A 20,609-nucleotide genomic window follows, 5' to 3' on the forward strand; every position below is an offset into this window, starting at 1 on the left:
GTTTTATTATAAATAATAAGTTAATCAATTTAGAAAATGGCAGTTACAAATTTATTTATCTATTTTTTTTCATTTTTACGATAAATTGATATTAAAAATAAAATTAAGGTAAATACTCTAATTAATATTTACATAAGAGAAAAGATAATAAAAATAATTTAATAAGAAATAAAAATTTTAATGAGAAAGGGTAACATAGTCTTTTGTGATGGATTTGCCCTTAATTACAACAAATCAATAGTTCAAGGGACGATTTTTAGTTCAGGGGGTTATTTGCAAAAGGGTAATAGTTTAGGGGTTTTTTTTGCACTTAAGCCTTATTATTATTATATTTATTTTTATTTTTATTTTCTTTTTTTAATTAAGTTCAACCAAACATCTACTTTATATTTTTGGCAAAAGATAGTAGAATCAGCAAAGAAAACAAAAAGTTGTAATTTGCCCGAGATATTTCCCGGAATACAAATTAAACCCACGGATCTATCTAAATGATAATAATTTCTTAATAGTAGTACTGTGTAACACATTTCTATGCATCACTAAATTAATAAAAGGTTTTACTTTTACTTATATTCATTCATCCTTTATTGTATTTTAAAACAATAAATTTTATAATTCCTTCATAGTATGTCTAATATTCTAGAATTTTTCAAATAATAGCTACAACTCTATAAAATTTTGTGCTCTTCTATAATACTTTGGGAAAATTATATTTTGGTGACCAAAATTAAATATAATTGCTATATAGTGACCTTAAAGTCAAGAAAAGGTGAATAGTGACCAATTTTGAAACTTAATTGATATTAAGTGACCATTTGATGGTTTATTACCTAAATAGCTTTCTTATAATATATTATTATGTAAATAGACAAATTTACCCTCTACATTAACCTAAATAAACACTTACTTAAATTGATTAACAAAAAGACAACAGATTATTATGGTGAGTCTTTGAAGAGAAGATCAAGATGGGAGAGAACTGATGATAGATATTATACATCATTTTCTTCAAGATTCTAAGAGACATGACGAGAAAATTGTAAATTTTCTTCTTATTCATTATTTTCAAGGTATAGTTATTATACTTTACGAGTTGATTTGTCTGAGAGATCTTCCTTAAGATATAAGATTGTAATTTTTAGGAATTTTTAATACTACTTAGTTATAGTTCAAGAAATAATGACTATTGTTAATTAATTTCATAATTTTACTAACTGTTAAAGGGTGTTTCAAAAGTATGATTTGCCACTGTAAATGTTATGAGCATTTATGTTGGAGAGCCTTAAAAAATAAATAAAGGATGGAAAAGAGATAATGTTGATAAAGAAATTTTAATTTTTTAAATTGGTAAATTGTAAACTAAAAAGGAAAATATTAGATGGTTGAGAGCTTTGAAAAATAGATAAAGGGTGAAAAAAAGATAATGTTGGTAAAGAAATATTAATTTTTTAAATTGGTAAATTATAAACTAAAAAGGAAAAAAAGAAAACGTTGGATTAGAGAGAGAGAGAGTAGGAGGAGGATGAATTTAATGACTTATTATTTATATTGGATGGCAATTTTGTCATCTAAAATTTATTTTTAAAATGTTTATTAAACTTTTAAATGTTTTTGACCAAATTATCCTTAAATGGTCACTTAATATCAATTAAGTTTCAAGATTGGTCACTATTCATCTTTTCTTGACTTTAAAGTCACTATATAGCAATTATGTTTAATTTTGGTCACCAAAATATAATTTTCCCTAATACTTTCTACTCTTTACACTTATTTATAGAAATTATACATGGAATCAGACCCTATAGTGATATAGAGTTAAAAGGTCCCCAATGGGAGAAGAGATCCCAAAAAAGTCATCTCATTATTTTTAATTATACACTTATTTTTTAATGCATTGATTATGTTTTGTTTATTGTATTAATTACCAACTATTATTAGTCAGTACAACTCAGCAGCTAAGGCCCAAATGAGAGAAGAGAACCCATACAAGTCAATCTCATTATGTTAATTATTTACTTTTAACGATTTGGTTTAGGCTGGTGAGAACCGTGCCCGTAGAACCAGACACTGTTTGGTGAATGTCAAGTTTCTATACAAATGTAGGATAGGGGAGGGTTCACTTTTCTTCCCAGAAACATTTATCACTTTCTATACAAGTTTCTATTCATTTATCACTTTTCTTCCCAGAGACGTACAGCTCAGGTTCAAAATTTATTAGCTGAGGAATGAAAATGACAATATACCGAACAACCTGTACTCCATGAAATCAGAATTGTATTGGTAGCATGTGTTCATCCACACTAAAACGTGGATCGAGAGGTCAACGATTTCCAACGTAGCTATCAATATTGATTTTTGTATTGGATAAATGTATGCAGAAACATCTCAAGTGTGTGTACCCACGACAATGAAGTCCACGAAATTTTAAAAACAGTAACTATCAAAATTGTTCTCTGAAATCATTCCTTGTTCAACTCGGTTTTCAAAAGACGAGACTATAATTGAATTGCTTTTGTCTTTTTCCTAATTTTCCCAACTGTTTGAGAACAAAAAGCTATTCTTAGAAAATTAAACCATGCAGTCAGTCCAGTCCTATGTGTTTTAAAGAAACTGAAAGTGCCAAAGCAATCAATCTGAAAATTTGACATTCCCTTCACTAGTAAGTTCAAATACAGATACAATCCATGAGCTTTTAATCAATTTGTAAGAGTTAATTTAACGAAAATCAAATATTTATTGAAGAATTGAGATACATCTGATACAAGCTCACCTACTAATATCTTTTTCATTTACCCAATTGAATTCATGCAGTGAGCAACAATTATATAAGGACAAAATAAGTAATTCTCCTAACAGACAAACAAGCTCATCTGCTATTATCTTATTCATTTGCTCAAATTCAATACAAGAATCAATTTTGCCTGTAAGCTATGTAATTTGCCAGAGCAATCAATGGCGCCGCCTTCTCTTGATCGAAACATGCAAGCTGATCTTTGGCCTCATTGTTCAATTTCTCAGCAAATTTTCTAGATTCCTCAATACCAATCAATTTTGGGTATGTCACTTTATCAGCCACCAAATCTTTACCTGCCGTCTTCCCCAATTCTTGGGAAGACTTGGTCACATCAAGTATGTCATCTACAACCTGAAACATCAATCCAATACACCTAGCAAACTTTCTGAGTTTCTCAACTTCTTCATCTGACCCACCTCCCAAAATTGTTCCAAGAACCACTGAACCCTCCAGTAAAACTGCAGTCTTGTGAACGTGAATGAACTCAAGCTGCTCCAATCCAACATCATATATTCTTTCAGAACACATATCAACCACCTGGCCTGCAACTAACCCTTCAGACCCAATTGCTTTAGCTAATTCACCAACGGCACGGACAATTTTCTCCGGCGACACGCCCACTGTGGCCGTTGCTATGTGCTCGAATGCGAAGGCGAGGAGGGCGTCCCCGGCTAATACCGCCATGTCTTCGCCGAACACCTTGTGGTTAGTGGGCTTCCCACGGCGGATGTCGTCGTTGTCCATACAGGGGAGGTCGTCGTGCATCAGAGACATGGTGTGAATCATCTCCACCGCGCAGGCCGCCGGCATGGCGGTGGACTCTTGGCCGCCGACCATCTCGCAGGCGGCGATGCAGAGCACCGGTCGGACCCTCTTGCCGCCGGCGAGGAGAGAGTACCGCATTGATTCGTGGATCATTTGGGGGTCCCGGAGCGAAACGGCGGCGTCCAAGGCTTGGTTCACGGAATTGGCCTTCTCAATCATGTAGGCCTTAAAATTGAATGGTGATGGTGAAGATTCTAGACGGGTTTGTAGTTTTTTGTGGGTGTCATCGTCCTCCACAGTCTGTTGTTTGGTGAGAATTGCAGAGACCGAGAGAGAAGAGAACGACATGGATAGTGTTGTTGAGTTTGGGAAGAAGAGAGACGTGGGCTTGGTTCTCCAAGAAGTGGTTAACTTGGAGGGTGTAGATCTGGATCTGTTAGGCATATTATACATGTAATGAGATTTCATCCATGTTGTGTTCATGTTGGCAACACTCATTTCTGTTGAAGCTTATGGATAAATCAGTGTTGCAATTTATTTTGTGTTGGAGCTTTGTGTGTGTCTATATATATAGAAACTGAAGAGACTCGAAAGTGATGACTTTTCAAATTGCTGTAAATTCGACCAGTGAATTTAGAGAGAGGGAGAGTGTGTGTGCAGAGTCTTGAGTATGCTGAGCCTTATTCAGACTTTGGGAAAAAAAAAAAAAAAAATTACTCCCTTGTTCATATTAGTGATTTCTCTCTTTCATAATTAACATACCGTTTAAAAGGTTCAATTAAAATAGAGATGCTAGGATATGTTTTTATAATTATAGCATCTTCAACTTTGTGTGTGTACACATATTTTATGTAAATTTGATTTGCCATCATTTGTACAAAAATTTTGAATTATTTATATTTTTTATTATACTTTTTGTATAAAAATATATTCCCCAATAACAATTAATCAGCCTCATGTCTGAATTCAATTCAATTTTTACAAACCTACAGAAAAAAATATATATATATATATACTAATATGGTTGTGTAAAATACACAATAATTTTATACATTGATGCCGTGATCGCGTATGTTAACAGATTGCTGGAGATAAATAAAAAAAATAAAGAATTACACATTATACATTGCCGTGTATATTTTACACAAAATAGCGCTTTAGCCTCAAAATTTTTAAAAACCTTCCAACATAGATGGTACTACATAATATACACCTTCAAACTTCAAAAGACAACTTAGTAATTTCAAAAACAAACAAGCATGTTCACTTAAAAAATTATAAAATCAAATAGAGACAAAAGATAATAACAGCTTAAGACAGATGGAATAATAAATACACAATCCAGCAATGTAGAATTAGTAATTGATGTGTATAGAAAAATAAAAAAATAAAAAATTAATGAACAATATTTGCCTACTCAACGTTGATGTGATCCAATCACAAATAATTTATCACTTTTTTTAATTTTGTAATTACAAATTATTTATGCATTTATAATTGGACTACATCAACTTTCAATAGCAATAACCTAAGGAGTAGACAAATTTGTACAAAATTAATGTGTTTAGTGTCTACCCTATAATCAACAAATGCATATATATATATATATATACATATTTCATCAGCACTTAGGTTAGTGGGCTACAGTTAAGTTGTAACTTTCTTTACCTTTCGAAAGTGAAAGAGATTGGATTCAAATGGTTATAAACACAATAAAAATTAAAAGTTCAATCAGATCTCAAATTACAGTAAAAAATTAGAAAGTTTATTTACAAGTACTTGAAAATTATTGTTTCAAAGTTCACTACAACAAAATTACATTCGTCATCTTTTGATGACCATTGATTTCTTATTCAACTTTTTTTTCGCTGGGCTTATATACAACTGTAAATACTTTATTCGAGTGTTACTGTATTTTAAAAAATCTTCCTTTATATGAAGTTATGGCTTCCGTTTTACACTTTTATGAAATCTTAAAATGCACTACTTAAAAGATAGAAATTCAAGAAAAGTAATTACAATAATATGAATTTGCGACTAAATTACACAATTAAAATTTTTTAAAGATGTATTGCATGATTAATGGATTTACGGACGACAACGGTATATAAAAAACAATTTATTCGTTGTGACTAGATAAACATTGAATTTTCTTATAACTTTATTTACTTTCTTTGTTTAACAAATTAAATTAGCATACTCTTTAAGTTATCCTAAAGTATAAAATGAGTTTCTTAAACTTCATACTGTCCATTAATCGCCGCCACCTAACTCCGTCGCCCAACTTCAATTTAGCGACAAGTGGGCCCCACTTTTAACGCGTAATGAATCTGCAATCCACATCTTCCTATTTAGTTGTTCATTTCGTCGTGGCTCGTTTCCTCATTCATCAATCCGTGATTCGTGCACTACCATGATAAGTTAGACAAGTAAAATTATATTTGTGGACCTCAAGACAGATCTAATCTGTAGACATCAGAATCAGAAACGTAGAAGAGAGTGAAAAGGAAGGTAGAATAGGCTTCAATGCATGCGTTTTGATTTTAAACCCACTTTATTAGATACCAGATCAGTGTCCCTACTTTTCACTTGGTCACAAAACACACCATCCATGAAAACCCTAAAACGTACTCATATAAAGGAAATTTCATTTGACCTATGTATGTAGCTTACATGTAATTCAGGTGGGGATGCTCCTGCTAACACTCATGCAACATACCGGTAGACCCACCGCCTAAGGACTACGTTTTCAAAAACTTCCAAGGTTTTTTAGTGTGAATGTTGGAGTTGTTCACTTCTTACGTAGTATGAATGTATTGTGGAGATGTTGAAGGTGTTCCCTTCTTACTTACAACATGTCATACCAACCTCCATCGGTCAGAGTCTCAGAGAATCACAGATTCCACGTGGATCGTATTCAAAGCTGCAAAAATTTTGACTCCATGCTGTTGAATAATTGCGCATAGGTCTTATCACAAAACTCAAAAGTTATTACACTGCCTATAAATGAAGAGATGTTGATAACAAGCGATACAGTCAAACTATGCCCTGACTACATCTGTTTTAAACATCTTTAAGGTGGGAAAATCTGTTGAAAATCCACCCGCCATAAAAATATCCCTCAACTTTTGCCAAAAATAAGAACTTAAAAGACATAGAGATATTGCCATGTTAGCAGTGTTCGCTCCAAGTAAAATGGTTTTTACTTGTTGTACAAGTATACAATGCTGAAGATAAAGAAGCCACCCATCTGCAACAATTAAATATCACATTTAGTGCACTCATCTAAAATCAAGGATCCCACACGCAAACACACAGAAATTCAGAGAGAGAGAGAGAGAGAGTACCATAGAAAATGAAGCTCCATAATAAGGGAATGCCGTGGTTATAAATCTTTCGTACTCATTGTGTCTAAAGGGTCGGACAGGAATCTGCAATTCAACCATTACTTGACAGCTATTTAAGTATAGACATTACAAATACAGGATCCAGGAAAGAAAAAAGAAAAAAAAACAAAAAAAACCACAGCGATACAACAATTTTCTAGCAAGATTAGGATTTGAATACGACAAAAATTGTGCACATATATTCTGTTAATGCAGATATGTATGAAACTTTGAATATATTTGTATCTATGTATATAGTTATAATAATTGTTTGTCATGTTATATATATTATTAGTTTATTATTAACATTTCCTTATGAAAAACAAGCTAAGAGTTCTAATGTATGGGGCACAAATTTTGAACTAAATTAGACATGAAATATCGTTGTTATCCCAATTCTTCTTTTTCCAAGAAATTATTAGCATTTGAATCTTTGTCGTAATTATCCTAACAATAATACTATGATTTTATACATTAGACCAACCCCAGCGACATTGTATATAATTTCATATACCTATAAACCCAATTGTCTATATTTGGCAAATTCATACAACCGTATATCAAACCAGAACATAGTCCCAACTTCAACCAAACCTAGATCATGAATCTAAAAGGACTGAAGAACTACCACCTGGACAATTTGAATTCAAGGTGCCTAATTAACTGGCACTAAGAATTAGCCAGCCCTTACCTGTTTTGCAAGAGATAAGCTAGTGTATCCAAGCCTCTGATACTCAACCTTGAACTGGAATACACCATAAACATCTGGCACCTTGAATGAAGTATAATATAGACCCTGCATTCATGAATAAATATGAAAAGAAAGGTTGTAGAAGATAAGATTGCAAAACTACATGCAGATCTGGCCAAGGTATGACTACCTTCTGATCATTTGATAAGGTTTTCAACACATAGGGGCTCATCATGTAGAATTGCACTTGAACATCATTTGCCACATAGGGTTCCCAGTTTGTTCCAGACCACTCATAAATCTCAACAGAGTATTCCTGCAAAATAAGCCACAAGATACTTTCTCTTTACTATTTCATCCTTAAAGCTAATGAACTTTGACTTGATAAAATGGAGAAGGCATTACCAAGTCATCGTTGATCCTGTAAATTGCAGGTTCATCTGTTTCCCCAACTTTGTGGTGTTTAACATTGACAGCCTGAAAATCAAGAACACCACCATAAATGATGCAAAAACTGAATAAATCTAATAAAATCAAAGTCTGGAAAAGTAAGACCATATCTTCCTCTCTGGATTTCTTTTTTCTTTCTTCCCCTCTTATTTGCTAAAAGTTGATGTACTATAGTCAAATGCAGAGAACATTAATATGGGACAACCAGTAATATGCCTTACCATTAGATGACCCCTTTCATGGAAGACCCATTTGCTAAGTTCAGTCACGAATTGTTCATTCCCTGATTTCCCATATCTGTTTGCACAAGTAATATATTCCATGAGTTTCTTGCTTTAAGCAAAATACTGGTGAAGAGCATCTATTACCCCACCATGACTAACAAATACATAGAAGGAAATACAAGTTTCACAAATATTCATCTCATTGCTTCAAAATCAAAGGAATGATATACAATCATATCACTTTCGGTGCAAATGAGGGCCTAACATTGGTTTGCCGTTAATGGAAGATTAAAAAGACGCAAATACCATAAAAGAGTTGAAAAGACAAAAATTTCTAGTTTGCCTAAAAGACTCCACCTCTGCATGAAGCACTGAGTTACAGAGTGCCAAAATGGGTTTCCATGTTGCCGGAAAATTTTTTAAGGGTTCCAATTTTGGCGGACAATTCTCCTAGGGTTTCCGTATTGCCGGAAGAATTCTTAAAGGGTTTTGATGTTGCTGGAATGGCTTTCCGAGTAGGGAAGAATTCCACAAAAATTTCAAGAATTCCAGGTAGGAGCAATTCAAAGCCGTGTGGATGCCTTTTATATGGAGGAGTTACTTAGTGTGATTCAAGGAACATTGCAAGAAATGCTATAGATTCAAAAACTATATAGCAGTCTTAGATATTCCTTAGATACCCTTATAAATAAATAAATAAATAAATATATATATATATTGGGTTTCAATCAACTCACCAGCCGCAGCCCCACTCCCATGTCCCGCTGACTCCTACGCCTTTTATATGGAGGAGTTACTTAGTGTGATTCAAGGAGCATTGCAAGAAATGCTATGGAGATTCAAAAACTATATAGCAGTCTTAGATATTCCTTAGATACCCTTATATATATATATATTGGGTTTCAATCAACTCACCAGCCGCAGCCCAACTCCCATGTCCCACTGACTCCTTCCCCTCTCTGCCCCCTCAACTCTTTATTTGTCTTTTCAGATTTATGCTCTTATATTTAACTTTATTTTGCCTTCCTGGTTAAAGATTTACCAACATATAGTGCAATCTCGTCAAAATGTTGAAAATTGTTGTTGATCGATGATTCAACTTGAAAAGATTATTAGAACATGTGGCCAAGGACTTGAGAAAAAAGCTTTCCCACTCTTACTTCTTCAAAAAGTCAGATTCTTCTTCCAAGTCTTTACATTTTCAAATAGATGCTATGGCTATGCAAGCCATATCTGATGCTTCATGACCATCCATTTTTCAGAATTCAAAATATTACCTTTGTTAAAATTAAGTATATTATTCTTTCAAATTGAGCTTGGGCACTGTTTATGTCTTCTGGACTATATATTGTGAAGATTCTTGAAGGAAATTAAGGTTTGTAATGTATTGTATAAATTTATATAATTGCATATATTGTTTCAATCTTTAACGGAGCAGAAACGGGCTTGGGAAGGTTGTTTGTAAACAGAGATGGAATGGGAACGTTAAACCCGTCCCAGGTTCAGGGACGGGTATGGGATATACGTTTTGTTAAACGGGATGGGGTAGGATTGGGAAACCCGCCCCGTACTTGCCCTGTTGCCATCCCTAGCCACAAAAGGAAAACTATTTAGCATTAAACTGCATTAGGCTTTATGAATGCTTTGCACAACTCTTCAACCTTGTAATAACACGCTAATAGAACATGTCGTGTTCATGTTTAACCCACCAACCCGTTTATAACCCTATTCCACATGTTTAACTAAACGTGTTGTGTTCCTTTTAAAAATGACCCGTTTAATTAAAATTTTAATTAAACGTGTCTTGTCATGTCTAGTCATATCTTGACCCATCTATTAAACAGGTTGCACGGGCCTTGTCGTGTTATTTTTTAATAATCATGTTTTTGTGTCAAGAAATAATAATCGTGCAATGTTCATGTCGACCCATATAATAGGATAACATGACAACACGAATTGCCACCCCTGCCGATCGGCTACACAAAAATGCAATCTCTAGCCAGCTCTTTATAAAGCCAACGCATAAATGTCCACCTTTTCCAAGAGACATCATCTAAAACTGATAATAATGGTGATTCTGCATTTAATAATAAATTAAAAATTAAGATTTCATAATATAAGTCTCATATCTGTTAGGATAGTGTTGTACATGTCTTTAAAAATATTTCTTTATAGACATTGGTTGCAGTTGATAACTTTTTTTTTTTCTTTTCTTTTTGTTCAGTTTATGAATGTTTTCTGTATATATTGATGAATAAGTTTAGGCACTCTAACATGATATTTACTTTTCATGGTTTTGAGGGATAATATAATTTCTTGTGACAAAGCATATCCAGTATTTGCAGTGAACATCAATATATCACAAACCATTTAGACGCACGGTAATGATTATGACCTTGTGTTTTGTTTACAACTTTCCGTGGTAAAGAATTAATTTATCTGTGGTCATTAGGAATGATGGAAAGATATCACATTTCAGTGTAACTCTTCCACATTTTAGTGTATGCTTACCACTTCAATTCTAAATTTCAACAAGTATCAATATCCAAAAAGGATACTGCTTAATCGAATGGTAAAGCTTTGAATTACGACGCATGGACTTAGGTTTTTGGTTGATAGTAGCCACATTGTGCCTAAAAAGGGTAAAGATTAGGTCTTATATATCCGATCCACCCTTCTTTGGTTATGGTCATTTTCATGTAAAATTTAAATGAGGATAAGAATATCGGATGAATAGCCCACTTTAGATTTACACCCACCAAAAACCAAACAAAATATAAAAATAAGTTACTTGAAGTAGCCTTATGCTTTACCTTGTCCTTGTATACATAAGAACGCTTACGAAAGAAGAATAAATTTTTTTTTTTGATAGATATTCGTCTTACGAAAGACGAATAATGTGGTTGAATAGTAGTTTCAGCATGATGACACTTTCTTGGTAGTGATCTACTGCTGGCCCATCCCACTTGTCTTTGAACCACCAACAAAAGGTTCATACCCCATAAATAAGTAGGGCTGCAACTTGGGCGGGCTAACCCAACCCAACCCAGAAATTTTGAAATTGGGACTTTAAATTTACAAATCGGGTTCATGTTCAGGTTGGGTTTTGTCAAAACCCAAACATATTCAGGTTGGGCTGGGCTCAACCCGAGCCCAACCCAAAACCCAAATTTAAAAAAAAAAAAAAAAAATTAATTTTTTTTTCTCCTTTCTCTCTGCCGCCTTCCCTTCTGCTACTGTTGCCGTCGCCGCCACCGCCACCGCCGCCGTCCCCTCTGCTGTCGTCGCCGTCGCCGTCGCCGCCGCCCCCCCTCTTACAAACCTTGATTAATTGATTTAGAAAAAAAAATTAAAACAAAACCCATACATACAAGTTAGCAGTTGCAGAGAGAAAGGGAGGCAAGCTTGAGAGTTGAGAGATAGCGGCTGAAGCTTGCGAATGGGGAACCCAAACTGGAACAGCGGGCGATGGAAACTGAAAAATATGGGTTTTGATTTTTTGAACAATCTGAAATGATATGCCGATATGAGTTTTGAACTTTTGATTCTTACAGACAGACAGATAGATAAAACTGAAATATATAGGTATTGAACTTCTGATTCTTGTAGATTTTGTAGTTTGCAGTTGCACAGAGAGAGGGGGGGGGGGCAAGTTCAGAGAGAATAGAGATGGAGGCGACTGGGAGGCTGAAATGATTTGCCCTTGTTTTTTAATAATAATATAATCAAATATAATATATATATATATATATATATATAATATAAGTAGTATATAAATTCCGAGGAAAAAAAAATGGTAAGGGGGGAAAAAAAAAATCTCAACCCGTCAACTCGATCCGGCCCGCCCGAAAATATTCGGACTAGGTTTTGACCATAACCCGTGTTGGGTACAATTCGGACTGGCCCAACCCAACCCGATTCGGGTTGAGGTTGGGTTGGGACTAGGCTGGGTTGGGCCAGCCCAACTTGCAGCCCTAAGACAAGTATCAAGAGACTAGCCCCCATCTCTTCCATCCAACCACTCACCCCCAGTCATGTTGATAGGAGTTTTCATTAAGAATAACGTTTACATGCCTTTATAGTTTTCATTAAGAATAACGTTTACATGCCACACATGAGTCGTACAGAAAATCGCTATTTTTAATAGCAAGCTAGACAAATTAAAGAACAGAAAGAAGATCAAGTAGAGCTTTACTCACTTGTCTGAGCTCCTAGCCTTCTGCACACTAGATCTAAACAATCTACAATACAGAAAGAATGGAGTGTTATCAAAGAGAACACATGCTAGAAGAACTTCAGAGTAAGTGCAAAATACCACTTACCGGTTACTGAACATTTCTAAAGAGCCAGAGATCATAACCCGTGCATTATTTCTGGCCTGCAACATATAAAAGATGTTACAAAATAAAATTTACATTTGGCAAATCTTGATCAGAAAGTTAGCTTCCATCCACTTAAAAGCAGCAAAATAAAAGCCTGTACGATTGTGAAGCTGGGTATATCAGATATATGAAAGCCACGTATGAAGCAACTGGTGCAACAAAATGATTAATGCAAAAGAAACCATTAATAAAAGTTTGAGGTCAACAAGCACTCATAAGAAAAAACGTACAGATAGAAGATAATTAGATATGAAAGTTCGCCATAGAAATGCAAATCATGCATGAGTTCTCCCCCAACCCAATGAATATATTATCAGGAAAGTAAATGAACAATGCACTTTCACTCTACCTTCTATTTTTCTCAAAAGATGCACATTAGAATAAACAGTCACAGCACATACACAGTCATGCACCACAGCATAACATGAACTGTCATATTAGGAAGTCGAAGGGGGAGGTCACAGTGTAAACTGTGTAATTGATTAACAAGTGGTATCTGGGATAGATGCCACAAGAAGCATGCCTCCTTGACCAAACGAAAGCATAAATAAGTAATAACAAGATGCCCACTAACGATATTGCCCACCTAGACTTTGAACAGCAAACCTAGCCAGTGTATCCATACCCTAAGGGAAAACAGAAGATAATGGAATGCATGCGTCTCAATTGAGAGGATAAATGTTCCCATTCTACTAGAGCTCCCCACATGTTGCCTTGAGTATAGATACAACTAGTATTTATGACCGAATGGGTTCCTCTCTTGCAAATACTACAGAGAAGAGGGCTTGATCTTCTCTCCTTCCTCTTTCCTCTCTTTTCCATCCCTCTCCGTTAACCATACTCTCCTTAAACCTTTCATCAGGCATGCAAGAACTCAAACAGACACTAGACACCAGCCTTTTGTCCAATTAAGAAATGATTCATTAAGCCAGACAGCTGGAATATAATGTGCTCCAACAATGACTAATATGCAGCCACATCTCAAGTTTTCTGTGGACATTTGAAAACCATTGAAACCAATTAAGAACTTCACAAGATGATACCTAAAATCTTGGAACTAACCATCTTCTCATGTTAACCTCCAGAATCAAGAAATTGTTAAATTATTGTTTTAATGGTTTAATTGACAAGTCTTTCAATCTGGGCTGATCATATTAACCATATGGATCCCTTTAAGCACAGGCTGAATCTGCTCCATCGCTCCAAGATGACGGAGATTTTCCAGATTTGTATCATAGGCCCTGTTTGGCGTGGCTTTCTGGAGCTCCAAAATGGGCTTCTAACCCCAGGAAGTGATTCCACTAAAAAAGTGAGTGTTTGGCAAATATTTTTGAACAGGATTCTTTAAAACGCCCAGACCTTTGAAAGCCCGTTCAAGGAAAGCCACAAAAATAGGCTTTTGAAATCCCATTCTCGGGAAGCCAATGAGGCAGCTAAGTGATAAATATTGTGATGACAATTTTAACCCTAAAAATTATAGTATATTTCCAAATTAACCTTTCTTCTCCACTCCGTCTCTGCGATCTGCAAATAGGAATGACGACGTCCTAGAGGGTTATGCCATGTTCTTCTAGAGGGTTGATTGAGGCTTGGAGAGGCTTCTCGGTTGGGGCTCTCATCCGGGATGCTTGGAGGGCTACCCCTCTCTGTATATGGTGGTGCATTTGGCTCGAGAGAAATTGGAGATATTTCAATGGCAAGGAGAAATCCATTTCTATGCTTAAGTTCTCTATTATTTCCACTCTTTTTTGTTGGGTCTCAGAGAGAGAGTATCGTTCTATTGAGGAGATTGTTATTATTTTGGCCTCTTTGAAGGCTTGAGGCTTTTTGTGGCCTTTTGTTTCCATGGGTTTCGCTCCCCTTTTGAGTGCTTTTTATAAAATTCTTACTTGTCAAAAAAAAAAAAAGGAATGACGACGTCCTAGATGGAAAAGAGTCTTTCACCTGACCCTACTCTTTCTTCTGGTTGCAAGAGTTTCGCTGCAGAAGATAGTTACTCAGCCCACAATTGCAAAGGCATTTGGTTACAAAAGGAATCTCAAAGTGCGATCTCTGTGAGGGATGACGAAGTATTTCAAACCTGTTATTCTTTCTCGCCGGAGTTCCGCTAACAGATGGTTACTCAGCCCTCTAGTGGTTGGATTTCTACCGGAGAAAATTAGGAGTTTAGAATTATAAGACCGATCATAATTATTTATGAAATTGGCGAAGAAGTACACAAAGAATTCGTACTATCCACCAATTTCATATACTAATATGGAATGTAAGCTAAATTTCACGGTGATTAAAAGTGTAGAAAAAATGAAATTGAGTGTTGCTACACTCATGTTCATCGTATTATTCATCTGATTCTCCTTCCCCAATTTGCCACTGCCCTAGATCTGTAAGTTCATCTCTATCTCTCTAAAATTTCTCTGGACTAATAAAGATGGTATATTTTGTAGTTTAAGAATTTTTTTTTTTCTTGAATTGTCATTTAAAAATTCCTTTGGAAAGTTTAAGAATTCTTATGGAAATTTTAGGACTGACATTCCTATTCAACAAGTTTCCTGTTCTCTTAATACCACAGCTCTATATATGCATGCTTCTCTCTTTCAACCTTTCATATCTCTCTCAAAATTTTCAATTTCTGAAAATTCTTTACACCGTTCATAACTTGCAAAACTTGGTTATACTTGATTTTTTGTGCATCATAGCACAATTCATTTGTTTTATCGAATTGATATACTTTGAATCTTTTATTTTCCTTTTAGATAATTTTATTTTTCTCCTATATTTAATACATTAATTTTTCAATCAATTTAATGTTGTGAATGTGTATTATAACATATTAATCCTCTTTCTTGCTACTTATCATCATTTGATTTTTATCAATGTATATATATTGATTTATCTGGAGTTCAATTATATTGCACTCTCTGTTTGTTTCTGGTTTCGAATTTGAATAATTTGGTGGTATGACCGTACATGTCCCTGTGTATATAATTTAGTGCAATTTAATTGATTTGTCAAACTTGGTAGTGTAAAAAACTTATGAATAACAAGTTAGTTGAGTATGAGGCTCTATTGTTGGATAGGTTTCTCTATATTCTTAAATCCTTATGTAGGAGGATATCAGAGAAACGGTAATGGATTTCAATAGTATAGTTGAAGAAATAATGATGAGGAACTCCCCAGCCCCTTCTCGGCCTCCCTTTTCCTTCTTCCCTTTCTTCCTTCTTTCCCTCTCTAAACTTATGTTTATTTCTCTGTTTTTCTTGTTCTCTTTCTTCTATCTACGGAGTATTTATTATCATAGGCATGGGACTTCCTTTAGTTGGTAAAAAGGAATTTTCTCTAGAAGCTTTGCTACACCTCATACTAGTAATGCATTAACATTATTTGGATAGTTGTTTGCTATATAGCGTGTGTATGCATGCTGGCATGCATGTGTAGTTTGTGCATGCACATATACAAATGTGTTGCCATTGCAACATTCTAATGGGCACATAATATACTAACAGCCCATGGATAATAGTTTCAACTAAGAGGAATAAAGAACTATTTAATTATGCTCATTCATCACTTAGAAATGTAATTGTTGTTTTGGAATTTGGAAGGTTCGATGGGCAATTTTAAAATGTATGGCTTCTTTTCCATTCCCAACACAAAGATTGATTGTAACTGCATCAATGGCACTACACAATTAGATCCGATAAAAAGTAATAGCTAATGCCAAATTTCAACGATATGATGATGAAGGAGGTTATGTCAGTGACAATGATGATATGTACATGCGTGCCACTCCATCGAAATCTAGTGCAACAGAGGACCAACAACAAGAAATGAGCATTAGGATTGCTAATTCAATATAGCAATCTACTAGATAAATCGTGCCTTAGTCTGTTTATGTCTTTGGATTGTTTTTAAAGTTTTCATTTATTTATTTAGGACAATTATTGTTTATTTGAAATTAGTATTTAAAATCTTGGGCATGTTTACTTTATATTTCATTTGTAATTTATTATCAAAATAATAATTAACATTTTTAGTGGTAGAAGTATTCTACCTAATTGTTCATTAAAGTGTTACAATTTTTTTTTTGGATAAAAAAACGGTTGTTAATATGATTCAGTATTGTGTCAAACCTAATAATGTAGGTACATATTATAAGGGTATTTATGTAAATTTGTAGTTATTTAATAGCCGAAGGAATTTATAACCAAACACATTATTATGAGAGTGAAATGACTTTTGGGGATTAAAGGACTTTTTAAAAGTAAGGCAGCCAAACGCCTTTTTTATTTCCAAATTCCTTCCTACAAAGCGATTCTTGTAAGCCCGTTATAATGAAAGGACTTTTCACCACAGAAAGCTCCCCAAAACAGGGCCATAATCTATTGTGCTTCATCAGCCTGATATCTTAACTATAAGTCGAAGTCCATAAACCACATTCAACAACAAGAGCACCACATCATAATGTTATACATACATATATATATATACATACATACATATATATATATATATATATATATATATATATCCAACTCTATCTCAAATTCAGTGTATCAGAGACAACAGGTCAGTGGTTGCCACTAATTCATCAAAACTAATTTTTCCATTTCACAAACAGAAATGATGTAAGCTCAGGTAGTGCATAAAGAGTCACAACCAAGACACCAACAAATGAGTATAACCATCCTATACTCACAAGAGAAACAAATGAATATAATAGAAGGATTAATATTTTGTAAGATTTCACACTTATGCCCAAGTATATATTGTTGTCAACTCAATTCAACTCAACAAAGCCTTTCCAGACTACTTGGGAATGGTTACATGAATCATATTTTTCCTTTCTGCTTCATCTAAGGTCATAGCCTCAATGAAGCCAAACGTTGCCAGATATTTTCTTACTAGCTCTACCCATATTAATTTTGTTCTTCCCTTCTCAAGCATTATTCTCGATATGGACCAAGTCACTCTTCCGAAGTCCTAACTAATGCACTTAGTAGTCATTTTTGCAGTTGCTCAAATCATCTTAATTGGATTTCTCTAATTTTATTTATAATGTGTGCTACACAACCATCTCATGAATGCATTAATTTGTCTACTTCTATCCGTTCTTGTCTTACTGCACATCCATCTCAACAGTCGCATTTTCGCCACACTCAATTTATAGGTATATATTTGATGTCAAACCATCAAAAATAAATTTGAGAAAAAGGATATAGTGTACAGAATCCCTCGTGATTAGAACTTCCAGATTTTTTTGACAAATAAATTTCTAAAATAAATCAAACAAGTTTAAGGATGAAAGTTTATAGCATCATGGTAACCATTTAAACAAGCTTAGCTGAAAGAGAAGACAACAAGAACTGAAAGTTTATAGCATCATGGTAACCATTTAAACAAGCTTAGCTGACAGAGAAGACAACAAGAACTGACCTGCACAACTGAAACTAAAGAGATAGTAGAACCAGTAAGTGATGGAGGATTTGACAACTTGGAGTTTGGATTAGCAGAATATGCCGAAGGAGAAGCTGAGAGAACTTTCAAAACCTGTAGAATAAATAACACATCATTATAAGGAAAAGCCATCAAACACTTTAAGTAGCTTTATGTGCATATGCTTTTGAATTCAGCAGGCTACTGTAAGAAAAAGACAAAACACTGATGTCATTGACCTTACCAAGCTATTGGCAGGATTTAATGAATGTCCAATTCCTTTGAAAAGTACCGGGGCCTGTTCCATGCAATATAGAAACAAATAAGAAATGCAAACATTGACTTTGTTGATACTGCTTTCAGATGTTAATCGCTTAAGGCATTAATAGCTATAAGGTAAAACATGAAGCAAATATCGATTTCCAAAACAAAAATGATATATTTGTACAACTGCAGCAACTAGCTATATCATGTCCCAATTTTAAATAAAGCATTCAAGCAGCTAGGGAACAGTAGTCCAATTGAGAGAGAGAGAGAGAGAGGTGGAAGTTTGAATGCACACACAATAATACAGAAAACATGGTAATAACAACTATATGATTGACTATAAAGCTGACCTCGATTTTTGTGCTTCCCAAAATCACATCAGATTGAATAAAATAATCGGAGGCAATCAATGTATGATCTCCCTCTGTATCTGAGACAGCATAGCCAGTGTGATCAATAACCACAGCTGAGGGGTCCTACAGCATGAAATAAACAACATGAGAATTTAAATTTAGGGAAAAGAAAACAAATGGGGATTATAGTTCCAACTGTGAAAGTTAAGAATTGTATTTCTTCAGGTGACGTGAATCAAGAACTCTAGCTAAATGCATCCATAGCAGAGAAGCTGACAAAAGAGAATGACAAATGGCTGCAGCCTAAACCTGAACCTGGCCAAGGTGCTCCACTTATCTCTCAGAAGGACAATTCTACGTCCTTTAGGTTTATAATAAAAGATAACCATTGCAGCCAAAAAGAATATTACCAAAGGAAATTTTTTGAAGCAACTAGAAATACAAGGGTACTTGAGAGATGACGTTGTTACAAAGGAAATTTAAGGCAAAAAATGTTTGACCCACTAGTTTTAATCATCAAGAGAAGCAGAAAGTAAGACTGCTGCAAGCTTGGAAGATTTTTTAAAACTGGAATACGGTTTGAGAAATACAATATGGTTTGAGATTATAATGACAGTACAACGAAGCAATGAAAATTGCACTCCCAAAAAGAATATTACCAAAGAAAAGTTGTTGAAGCTTGCGGTAAACAGTGGTTAAATCTCCAACAGAAGGATCAGGGTATAACTAAAATTAGGCCATATCATGTTTCCAAATGAGGTCAATTCTTCTTGTAAATTTGCTGGGCAGAGAGGTAGAACAGCCGACAGCGACTAAAACACCTATACTTGTCTGTCAAATTTGCTAACCGTCAACCTCTAAAACTGATTGTGAGGTTCAGTCTACTTTTCCAGGCGAATGCTCAATTACTAGAATTCAATCCAATATTTGCCATTCACAATTCAAGCGGCATTTAATATAGACATGCATCAACTTGAATGGAATTCTTTACAGAAATATGCAACTTCACCATGTTTCTTCCAGTTCCAACTGATCATTTCTATATTTCCTTGAAATAACAAGTTTCACTATTCTGAACACCGTTTATGAAATTGCTACCATTTTTCTTAACAAAACGATTAACATAATAACATTAGAATACAAGGGAACAGTCAAATAGACCCTAACAAAATATAAATTGATACCGGAAACATATGCAATTGAAAAGAGAGAGAGAGCTTCACTCACTTCATCAAAATCAACTCCGCACTCGGCAGCAATGTTCCGGATCAAATCAGACGCATTTGGATCCGCCGATATAATCAAATCATGGCCCGCATCAACAAAATCCAACACGGCCGCCAAATCCAAAGACCCACCAAACCCTAGAGAAATGTTTTTTTTTTAAATCACTGTATCAACAGTCAATAAAATCAAAATCACAGACGACTGATGAATCACATTTAACTTACGCTCGATGGTGGGGGAAAACAGAATCAATCCATCGTACAAGTACTTTCCGTATCTCTGTAGAGTGATCTTGGGATCGTCAGCGAGCTTGAAATCGAGTTCGAACCCGCGATCTTGCAAGGACTTGAAGAAGATCGAGTGCGAAGACTTTAGGGCCAAGTCGTCGAGCAAGACTAAGAGTCGCTGACCGCTGGCACTTTCTGAAGAGAATGCGAAGGAAAGAATTGGGAGGAGAGAGATGAAGGCGATGAGGATGATATAGGGTTTCGCCATTGTGATTAGGGCTTTTGGGTCGGAGAGTTGCAGAGTAGTTGGAGTTGCACCCGAGACTGAGTTGTGTTAAACGTTGAAGAGTGATTTATACGACTGACTTGTAGTTGTAGTTGCAGCACACTTTCGCTTCTTCATTTTTGTTTTT

The 20,609-nt window shown here is 34.8% G+C and overlaps 2 protein-coding genes across 2 annotated transcripts; both read right to left on the reverse strand.

Annotated features, from left to right (window-relative positions):
- Positions 1 to 2,714: 2,714 nt before the first annotated feature.
- Positions 2,715 to 4,121, reverse strand: LOC132284717 (geranylgeranyl pyrophosphate synthase, chloroplastic-like). Its single transcript, XM_059786844.1, has one exon. It carries the CDS (start codon positions 4,055 to 4,057, stop codon positions 2,912 to 2,914), a length of 1,146 nt encoding a protein of 381 aa, XP_059642827.1. The 5' UTR covers positions 4,058 to 4,121; the 3' UTR covers positions 2,715 to 2,911.
- Positions 4,122 to 6,528: 2,407 nt separating this feature from the next.
- LOC132286808 (dolichyl-diphosphooligosaccharide--protein glycosyltransferase 48 kDa subunit) lies at positions 6,529 to 20,600 on the reverse strand. The gene is made up of 13 exons (XM_059789201.1): positions 20,194 to 20,600; positions 19,970 to 20,106; positions 18,740 to 18,865; positions 18,367 to 18,420; positions 18,123 to 18,236; positions 12,633 to 12,688; positions 12,510 to 12,551; positions 8,308 to 8,383; positions 8,042 to 8,113; positions 7,827 to 7,952; positions 7,637 to 7,741; positions 6,907 to 6,990; positions 6,529 to 6,809 (listed from the first exon to the last, which is right to left on the reverse strand). The coding sequence occupies exons 1-13, from the start codon at positions 20,462 to 20,464 to the stop codon at positions 6,762 to 6,764; spliced, it is 1,311 nt and encodes a 436-aa protein (XP_059645184.1). The 5' UTR covers positions 20,465 to 20,600; the 3' UTR covers positions 6,529 to 6,761.
- Positions 20,601 to 20,609: the final 9 nt, after the last annotated feature.

Source organism: Cornus florida, unplaced genomic scaffold (genome assembly GCF_030987335.1).
Source record: "Cornus florida cultivar Cherokee Brave unplaced genomic scaffold, ASM3098733v1 CherokeeBrave_3.0.0_Hap2_Chr11, whole genome shotgun sequence".
Classification (NCBI taxonomy): domain Eukaryota; kingdom Viridiplantae; phylum Streptophyta; class Magnoliopsida; order Cornales; family Cornaceae; genus Cornus; species Cornus florida.